Genomic DNA, 10,997 nt, shown 5'->3' with positions numbered 1-10,997 from the left:
AAAAAATAAAATTTTGTTTTAGAAGTGTAATTGTGTTGTAGACCCACACACACAAACACACACACACATAATAATAATAAACATAAAACATATACCCGGCGACCAATATTCATCGCTCCCACTTGCCGCCCCACTTATCGCCCTGGGGCGCTGTTTTCTCCCATTATCGCCGCAAACTGTCGTCCCATTACGGGTAGCCAACCGATGGGATATAGGATGCAGTGGGCTCCACCAAATGGTTCCTTTCTTTATTATTATTATTATTTGTTTATTTTAAACTTGTATTTTATTATTATTCGTGAGTTACCTGGTGCGAAATTTTGGGTTTGTCTCTCGTTGTCAATCATCATCACCTTGGAGTTTGAATCTTCATTTCCAAATTTGCCTTGAGATTAACGGATCCATTGATTGATTGATTGAGAGTGTTCAAAGGTTAATTCTCCATCAACACGATTCATCCCTTGGTAAAACCCTAGATACATCATTCGTCATTTCATATCAATTTTGTTTATGGATGCATTGATTTTGAGATCGGACAAGCTAATTACGTGTTGAGCCAAATCCTCCATTGATCCAATGGAGGATACTGATGAAGATTTCTTCGATAAATTGGTAGATGATGTCGATACATTGAACCATAATCATTCTCATGAGGTTAAACCTAATTCAACCATTAACAATGACAGACATTCACTCAAACAAGATGATATTAATAATAATAAAGACGGTCAAGTGGACCGCCCTCAGTCCTTAGTGTCGTCTAATTCGAATGCATTTGGTAATGCCAATCAAGAGCCTAATAATAGTAATAACATGGTTCAGTATCATGGAACCCAGACCGCGGGAAATTCAGGTGTTAAGGAGGTTCAGTGTAGTGATTTTGCAGCCGAACCTAATGGTAATAATAATAGTAACGCTTTTGGTTCATACTCGGACTTTTTCAATGAATACGATAATAGTGTGATTGATCCGGCTGTTAAAAGGGATGGTTATGTTAACAATGAAGCTAATTCAATAGGCGATTCATCACATGTTGGGAATGCTGTAGATTATTCACATCAATATCAAGATGGTCAAAGTACGAATGGTCAAGATGTTACCAGGACTCAGTATTGGGAGAATCTTTATCCGGGATGGAAGTACAATGCGAATACTGGACAGTGGTATCAAGTTGCTGAAAGTTATAATGCGGCATCAAATGCCCAAATGGTGGATAATTCAATGACTGTTGTGCAGCAAAGTGCTCAGTATTTGGTAGCGGAAAAAGGTGCTAATGAAAGTGCAATGAGTTGGTGTCCAACTTCACAAACTAGTCACGCGAACGACGGGTTATCAAATTGGAGTCAATCATCACAAGGGAATAATGGGTATCCTTCACATTTTTATTTTGATCCACAGTATCCGAGTTGGTATTATGACATGAATGCACAAGAATGGCGGTCTTTAGATGCGTATAATAGTTCTCAGATAATTGATCAAAATAGTTCTTTTGTGAGTAGTAGTTATTATGGGAATCAACAGTTGGATTATAATTGGAACGCATCATCTTTTGGTAATGTTAACAATGTTAATCAACAGCAATCTTATGGGGCTAATTTTCACGAACATAACAATATTAATCAGCAGCAGTCTTATGATTATGCTGTTTCTGGAGTCCAATCTTTTGATCCTAGTGTGAATTATAGTCAAACGATGATGGAGCAAAGTCAGACGGTCAATGCTACAAAGGTGTATGAGAGTCAGAACCAAGTCAACTATTCTAATCAAAGTGGTCAACAAAATGAACATCAAAATTCTTACGGGTCACCCGCTGTAAGGTCGTCTGCTGGTCAACCGCCTCACGCATTGGTTACTTTCGGTTTTGGTGGGAAGCTAATTGTGATGAAGGATACAAGTTCTATAGTAAATTCATCATATGGAGGCCAGGTGAGCCTGCAAGTAGGGTTGTAAACGAACCGAATGAACACGAAGGGGTTATGTTCGTGTTCGTTTATTTGATTTAATTTAACTGAACAAACGATCAGACACCGACATTTAAACTAATGAGGTTTCTTGTTCATCTGCGCTCTTAAGAAAATGAACGTGTTCGTGTTTGATTATGTTCGTTCTTTAATAGTAAAAACACATGGTTGATAAACATAAACAAAAGCACACAGACCAATGAAAAGTAAACACGGACATCAATCTGTTGGGGCCTAAGAAGTTCATAAAACTAGACAAAAGAGTGATATTTTAATTTGTAATAGGTGATATTTTATTTTTTATAAAACAAGACTAAACTGTAATAGGCGTATGGAATTAAAATGAGTATATAAATGAATGTAAACGATCGAACTTAAAACAAAAACGTAAACGAGCGAACATAAAGAAGCCTAAATGAACGAAGTAAACGAATGTTCATGAAACATGAATGGATGTTTACCATGTTACTTACAATGGTTTATTTGTCTTATTAAAGGACTGTAATGGTGGAACCATATCCATTCTTAACCTGGTGGAAATTGTAACTAGAGTAGGTGACATGTCAAGCAACGAGACAAGTGTACTCGGTTACTTTTATACTCTTGGCCGCCAGTCGTTTCCAGGCCCGCTAGCGGGTGGAAATGTTGGTGGTAAAGAGTTGATTAGATGGATTGATGAGAGAATCACAAACCCTACCGACACAAATTACAAAAAGGACCAAGTTTTAAGGTTGCTACTTTCTTTGCTAAAAATAGCGTTACAACACTATGGGAAGTTGCGGTCTCCTTTTGGAACCGATACTGCATCAAAGGTAAATTTGAACTAATTATAATAATTTCTTGTTATATTGTTTAGATTATTTTTTTAGATTTGTAAGTGATAACAGTGTAAATGTTCATACTAGTACTTTGGTACTTGATCAGGAAAATGATGGTCCAGATGTTGCTGTTGCAAGACTGTTTGCATCTGCAAAGAAAAACGCGTCAGAATATGTTGATTATGGTGCTTTCTCTAACTGCTTGCAACGGTTACCTTCAGAAGGACAGACCAGAGTATTTTCGACTTTTTATAAAAATAATCTGTTGTTATATTAGAAGGCTCAAAACATTGCTCTTCACGTTACTTTTAAGTAGTTTTAGCTCAGTTATGTTCATTCGTCTATGTTCAGTTATGTTCGTCCGTTTACATTCGTGAACCATTTCTTTCACTGTTAACAAACATAAACGAACATATTTATTTTCTTAACGAACGAACATCGACAAGAAAACCATATTTGTGCTCAATCGTTTGTTCGGTTAAAGTTAAATGAACAAACATGAAGATGCTTCATTTGTGTATATTCGGTTCGTTTACAAGCCTACTTATTAGGATATCATCCTTTAAAACTGTGTTTTTATCTCAAAACAGATCAAATAATTTTCTGAGTTAAAGAGGAAACAGGTCAAACGGGTCGAAGGCCTCCTAATTATTTAAAGCTTTACTTAAAATTGTGATTATTAATGCAATAATCTAGTTTTTTGTAAACACATTTACAGCTTTAACTACTTGAAATTATTTTCTAAAAATGACAAAAAGTTGTTTGTGGGTTAACACAACCGGTTTTGACCTCTGCTTTGTACTGAAAAGTTACCATTCTGACCTTGACCTGTTTTGACTTAGGCAATTGCTGCTGAAGTTCAAACTCTTCTGGTTTCTGGTAGAAAAATGGAAGCCCTTTATCGTGCACAAGAGGGGCAATTATGGGGGCATGCTCTTATTCTTGCAGCACAACTTGGTGATCAGGTTGACTCTTTCAGTTTTAGTTGACCTTTTGTTAACATGATTTTTAGTTAAACTTTGTTTGCTTACGGGGTCAGGGTTTTTTTTTTGCAGTTTTATGTAGACACTATTAGGAAGATGGCTCTTTTCCAGCTAGTAGCGGGCTCACCTTTGAGGACCTTATGCCTGCTTATTGCGGGTCAACCCGCAGATGTGTTTTCAGTTGACCCAACACCAGGTGATATGTATCAGCAGCCTGCACAGGTATACTTTTTTATTGCTTTTAATCTTGTCTTATTATTTTAGTTTATTAAAAATGCAAATATGACCGATTATTTGTAAACTACTACACTTACGAGAGAGAACTATGGTTGCGGGTGTTTTGGGAAGATCTGACACTTTATGGGGCCCTGCATTCAAGTTTTCTGCTGGTGCATCTAAACGAGGCAATCTCAACTTTTCTGTTTTTGAGAAAATGGGTTATTTTATTATTGCTGATGTGTCAAATGAGTAAAGTGAATAAGTTAGAAAAAAGGGATAAAACGGGTCAATTCGGGTTAAAAGATTAGATCTTTTTTCTTGATATTAGTTTTTGACATTTTGTTGTCCATATATTTAATATAATGAAAGTTGGACAAATGGTCCACGTGGTTTGACTATTTTGTAAGTTGGTCTTAAACCCCAAACTTGTTACTAAATTAAAAACCATGCAACCCAAACTTGCAACTTTTAAAAGTTAGTATCCAAAGGTGTTACTTGAGGTCAAACCACAAGGATAATTTGTGTAACTAACTCTATTAGTTATTTATGAACTTCAAAAAGAAAAAAAAACAAACAAAACATATAATGGGTCAACGTTACCTGTTTGAACCGACCCGTCATGTTTTTTGGCTGTAGGCTCAACTTGGTGCTAATGCTATGCTTGATGACTGGGAAGAAAATTTGGCTATGATTGCTGCTAACAGGACCAAAGATGATGAACTTGTGCTTATTCATCTTGGTGACTGTTTATGGAAAGAAACAAGTAATGTAAGTTCTACATGTTATAATCCACATAAGCATATTATCATGAATTAACTACTTTTAACAAATGATACAGATTATTGCTGCACACATATGCTACTTAGTCGCTGAAGCAAACTTTGAGCCTTATTCAGACATTGCTAGACTCTGTCTCATAGGTGCAGATCACTGGAAATATTCAAGAACATATGCCTCTCCAGAAGCCATTCAGGTCCAAACGGATCGGGTCGGATCAACCCACATGTGCTTTTTGACCTTTTTTTTCAAAAAAATAATAATTATAAAATAGTTTGATATGGTTATATTAACAGAGGACAGAGGTGTATGAATACACAAAGCTGCTCGGGAACTCACAATTCACCTTGCTACTGTTTCAACCCTATAAGCTTATATATGCATATATGTTGGCTGAAGTAGGAAGAATTTCTGACTCATTAAAGTAAGCTTATAAAAATAGTATTGTTTCTTTATTCTTTTCCTCATTAACTTCATATTTTATTAAATTCATGTATTGTCAAGTTATTTTAAAATCTCTAAAAACTGGTCGAGCCCCAGAAGTGGAAACATGGAGGCATATGGTTTCATCCTTAGAAGACAGAATTAAAACTCACCAACAGGTAAACTGATGTATTAATTAATTATAGTTATTATTATCATCATCATATTCATCATCATCATATTTCTTGATTAATTTATTATTATTTCTAGGCTTGTAAACGAACCAAACGAACACGAATGGAGCATGTTCGTGTTTGTTCTTTTAACTTTAACTGAACAAACAACCAAACATGAACAATTAAACGAACGATTTACGAACGTAAACAAACGAACATAACTGAACATAGGTGAATAAATATAACTGAGTTGAAACCAGTTAAAAGTTTGTGTTCGGCCTAAAAAGATATTTATACTAGTCTAAGTTGTAATAAACAAACACAAACTAAAGAACATTAAATCATAAACGAACATAAACGAACATAAACGAACAAACATCACAAATGAATGAACGAGACATGTGTTCATGTTCGTTTACTTGTTAGATAAATAAACATAAATAAACTTCCTGCCAAACGGTTCACTGAACATTCGGTTCATTTACTAGCCTAAATTTATATCTGTCATTATTATTTTTATTTTATTTTATTCAGGGTGGATTTTCTACGAACTTAGCTCCTGATAAATTGGTTGGAAAATTCCTTAACCTTTTCGACAGCCCTACAAATCGTGTGAACCGTGGATTACCGCCACCTGTCCCTCCATCTAGTTCTGTTTCGCAAACTGACCATTACCACCAACCAACTGGGCCCCGGGTACCGTCCAGCCAGTCAACAATGGCCATGTCATCATTAGCACCCTCTACATCCATGGAGCCCATCACTCAGCAATCTGCAGACGGAAACAACAGAAGAATCATGCATAACCGAAGTGTTTCCGAGCCCGATTTCAGTCGGTCTCCTAGGCAGGTGGTGATATAATTTCGTGTGATTATTATTATTATTATCATCATCATACAAAAGTTATTATCTGGTGTGGGGAATATTGATGTAGGATCAGGTTGATTCATCAAAGGAAAACGCTGCGGATTCACAAGATAAAGATTCTGGTACTTCGCGGTTTGGTCGATTTGGGTCCCGTCTGATCCAAAAGACTGTGGATTTAGTTCGAAAACCGTGGCCCGACAAACAGGTATCAGATAATCAGTTTTTCTAGCAGTTGGTATCAAAGTTATGTAGAACTGATTGCTTGCCCTCTAAATACTTTGGATAATTAGTACTCTAAACGAATGCAGCCGGTCCTGCGAGTTTATTTTAACGAGCTGAAACGTTGGGATCGGGCTCGGCTCGTTTAAAGTATGAGCCAGCTTGTACATTTTTTTTATTGTTTTTAAAATTTGTATCTTTTACAAATGTTGATATATATAAAAACTAAAAGTAATATGCAACATGCATACAATGAAGAATTTATAAACTAAAAACTTCATAAGTTATATATATTATAATTTGGGTTATAATTTGTATATGTTAAAATTCAGGCTTCTCCTCCAAACGAGCTAAACTAGAATTTAAAATATTAAGGGAATTTTCAATATTTTGTTTATTTTTTTCATTAGAAAGTGCCATTCAGCTTTAAGTTACACACACCAAGCCAGCTAACGAACAAGCCATGAACCAACTTTGCTGGGCTCGGCTCGTTGCAAACGAGCCGATTTTGAGCAAGCTTTAGACGAGCCACGAGCATTTTAAACATCCTTACGGATAATAATAAGTTTAATTTTGGAAAAAACCTACCAACTTTTAAACTTTTTAGCACTTTAGTCCCTTTAACTTTTTGTTTGACTTCTTGATAATGCCACTTTGACCCTTAGGTTGACATTTTTTTAATCCTTTCAGGCGAAACTGGGAGAGGAAAACAAGTTTTATTATGATGAGAAACTCAAAAGATGGGTGGAGAGAGGTGTCGATCCATCAGCAGAGGAGGCGGTTCTTGCTCCACCGCCAACATTGTCAACTTTTCAAAACGGATCACCGGAATATTCCTCAAAAAATGCTCCAGTAAGTACTACAAAAAATGAAGGATCTCTCACAAATGGAATCTCAGAGTTTTCAAGCTCCAAAAGTTCAGGAATCCCACCAATTCCCTCCACCTCGAGCCAATTCTCAGCCCGTGGAAGAACTGCCGTTCGAGCAAGGTAACTGCTGCTGTTATTAAAACTTGCTATAGATGGTCCAATCCTAAAGAAACAGTATCCCCTCTAGATGAAAGAAGATTCTCTATGAAAAGTAATTTGGTACCATCTGCTAGAGCTTGAAAACAAATTGCTGACGTGGCAATTTGTACTTTTTAATACTTTTCTCAGGTACGTCGACACTTTTAACCAAGGTGGCGGGAACACAGCCAAGTCGTTCCAGTCAATTTCCACAGCCCCAGCCCCGGTCAAACCCGTCACAAATCCAAATCCAAAATTTTTCGTTCCGAAGGCAGCACCATCCGTTGACCAACAAGTTGACCAGTCTCAAGAAAACTCACAGCAACAAACTACAACCGTTGATGAAAATCAGTCACTGTCTTCAACACGCACCCGGTTTCAACCGCCTTCATATCAGTCTTCCATGCATAGATTTGCAAGCATGGATGATATTTCAAGAGGGAGCGCCATTCCCACTATCCCGAACACATCCGGTTCACCTCACTCGCGTAGAACTGTTTCATGGGGTGGGGGTATTGATGAGCGGTTTTCGGGTGAAATGAGACCAAATGGTGAGGTTTTAGGTATGGCTTCAAGGTCGTTTGTCTCGGGTGAAGGTCGTTTAGGAAAACCGAGTAATGGTAATGGTGAGGGGTTTAATGATGATCTTCATGAGGTTGAACTTTGAAACCATGTGGTGTTTTGGGCTATATAGTATTGAGTACTTGTGTACATAGATAGGTTTTGGTTTATTATGTGGTTATTTTGGTGGAATAATGAACATGTATAGTTTACTGTTTTGTATATTGATGAGAAAGCATGTACCACGCTTGAAGCTGTTCATAATAAGTTGGTTGATATGTATATATTTTTTGTTATGCAACATGCATATCCATTATTTTATTTTATCCCTGTTTTTTAATTCAATCATTCTAAATCATGTTCTCATGCAGACGTATCAGATATATGATATGGATAACTATATTGGATTCTAATAATCCAAACTCTGTTTTATCGGTCTGCGGTAAGCCAAACTTTAAAAATATATCATAACAGTTCCAACTTCCAAGTTCTGACATATTGGTTGCCAATGGGGTTAATGGCGTGTAGGATAATATGGCAAAAATAGTGACGTGGACTGATTATGTGGTAAAAAATTACTTTTAAATTAAAATTTTCCAAACCAAATAAACGAAGCGAACCACTTTCTTTTAACAAAAGTAAAAAATGATCCGAACTACTTACTAGATTTGCATGTGAAAAGACGACTTTAATAAATATTTTAAGAATCAAACATACGTGCACGGTACCGGTGCTTAAACTACAAAAATACCACCATTAATTGGAAACAAACGTGCATGGTACATGTGATCCTCCTGCAAAATGATGTTGACGTATAACCTACACTTAACTCGTAGTATAAACACCTTTCTCATTAAAATCAACAGTCGCAAATTCTTTTCTTTGCTATCTTGGAATCAGAATAATGAGTACATGCGAACTCATCACCGTCGATCCATCAGACCTCAAATTCACCTGTAAGTTCAAACCTGGCTTGTTCATATTTTAGTATTATTTATTATTTGAATCATTTCTAGCTAACTGATGATTGTTTCTGTTGGATGAATCGATCAGTTGAATTAAACAAACAGATCACTTCATCGCTTCACTTAACCAATAACACCGATCAGCATGTGGCTTTCAAGGTCAAAATTAATTTAATTCTATGCATTTTGGTTTTTGGATCTTAGGTGTGATTAGATATTGAAATTTTAATGCAAATTATTATTCAGGTTTTTGCAACAAATCTGAAGAATTATAGTGTTCGCCTGCCCACCGGAGTTGTTTCACCTCAATTTACATATGAAATTATTGGTATCATTTTCCCTAATTTAGCTTTTACTTTTGATCATTATGAAATAAGCATTGCTTATAGAATTATTATGTTTTGTTAAAATTTGGTGTACGATAACAGTAACAATGCAAGCTCAGAAGGAGGCGCCTCATGACATGCAATGCAAGGACAAGTTTCTCATTAAGAGTGTGATTGCAAGCCCGGGAGCAACTCCAAAGGACATCACCTCTGAATTGGTAACACCGTTTTTTTTTCCATTTTATTGCTGTATGTTTTCATTTGTTTGACTGTCGACGGTTGATATTTGTGTTACAGTTTACTAAAGAGACACTGAATGTTGTGGAAGAGTGCAAATTGAGAGTGTTCCTTCGACCCCGTTAGCTTCAACCATTGCACAACGAGCGCAAGAAGTGTTTTCGTCTAGTGGCGTTGAGGCACTAAGGCGACACTTCATGCACTTTTGGGGCAAAGTTGGTCAAAACAACCAAGGAGATGAAGAAATGATGAAACCTTTACTTGATTGAAAAGTTGGGTAAAACAGATAGATGAGAGGCACAATTTCTGTATTATTTTCTAGCCTAAACATATGATGCAAAAATATTAATTAGTATGATTTGTTGATGATTTAGATACATGCAAGTCTAGTTCAGGAATTGGTAGTTCACATTTACATTATTTACATAACTCATAACTAAAAAGAAGAGCAACCCGAAAATTTGTAGTTGTCTTCGATCTCAAGCACCTGAATACGTTATTCATCAATTCGTTTACTCGAAAAATGTTTAGAAAATAGTATGTCTTCATAAAAGTGTGATACAAAAATCCTTTTACAAAGATCCTTTGACTAGAATCGTTTCACAAAAATATTTGTTCATATTTAAGGCGCAATGTAAAGCATACGGCCACCATTTGGGCATACGTTCGGTGTATGAAAGGCGACAACTATGGCTAGCATACAACAGTTGGCGTGGTATTTGCGATACATTTGGGCACACGTCTATTACCGGAAAACTTTTAAGGGCTTACCAATGCTCTGATAATTAAGGTAAAACAAAACTTGTACCTGTCATGCGGCCTTACGGCCTTTAAAATCTAAGTGATAGTTGTTTGGATGTTAGTGTAATCATGTAGCCCATAGCTAGGGAAGTAAATAAGTCGAGCCAAGCTGTGCTTGACCATAGCTTGTTTGGAGCTACATTTTTTAAGCTTGATGTCGGCTCCTAAATAATTTTTATGCTTGACTTAAAGACCCAAATACCCTTAAGTACCACCCGCGGGTCAGAGGGAAGCCCCCTCATTTGCCACCTGCGAGACATATGGATCACCCGCATAACCCACTAAAGGAAGAAAGATGATACGTCCTTGGGACCATGCGCGGAAGCATCCAGACACCCTCAGAAATCATCCGCAGGGTAATATATTCACCCGCTAGGATGTTCGGAAGGCAATGCCACAGGACAGCTGTAATTACCCAACTACCTTCTAGAAGAATTACCAAGATCGTTACTTGAAGAACGCGACCCATCAACCAATGAATAAAGGACAGCTGGCCAGGTTGTTATAACCGTGCACATCTTCTATCATAGAGCGACACGTGTCCAGGTTGTTATACCCATGCACATGGGACGTATAGCTCAACCTATCACATGGAGGCACGCGTCCCGACGGTTACAAGAGATCTTCTAGAACGGGACAACTGGCCCAATCATATTC

General features: G+C 36.9%; 1 protein-coding gene and 1 pseudogene across 2 annotated transcripts; both read left to right on the top strand.

Moving 5' to 3' along the window:
- The first annotated feature begins 409 nt into the window (after positions 1-409).
- On the top strand, positions 410-8,130 carry LOC143530052 (protein transport protein SEC16B homolog; annotated as a pseudogene). Its single transcript, XR_013134783.1, has 12 exons — positions 410-1,926; positions 2,459-2,773; positions 2,886-3,014; positions 3,622-3,744; positions 3,835-3,984; positions 4,618-4,749; positions 4,820-4,954; positions 5,055-5,360; positions 5,892-6,206; positions 6,298-6,429; positions 7,134-7,432; positions 7,601-8,130. The product of XR_013134783.1 is annotated as a protein transport protein SEC16B homolog (transcript).
- Positions 8,131-8,915: 785 nt separating this feature from the next.
- On the top strand, positions 8,916-9,783 carry LOC143529174 (vesicle-associated protein 1-2-like). The gene is made up of 5 exons (XM_077025019.1): positions 8,916-8,967; positions 9,065-9,135; positions 9,223-9,304; positions 9,405-9,520; positions 9,600-9,783. Exons 1-5 carry the CDS (start codon positions 8,916-8,918, stop codon positions 9,663-9,665), a joined length of 387 nt encoding a protein of 128 aa, XP_076881134.1. The 3' UTR covers positions 9,666-9,783.
- Positions 9,784-10,997: the final 1,214 nt, after the last annotated feature.

Source organism: Bidens hawaiensis, unplaced genomic scaffold, assembly GCF_021521415.1.
Source record: "Bidens hawaiensis isolate Kalapana, Puna unplaced genomic scaffold, B.hawaiensis_p1.1 tig00000636_1, whole genome shotgun sequence".
In the NCBI taxonomy this organism is placed as follows: Eukaryota; Viridiplantae; Streptophyta; class Magnoliopsida; order Asterales; family Asteraceae; genus Bidens; species Bidens hawaiensis.
This window is presented reverse-complemented; position numbering and strand designations above follow the sequence as displayed.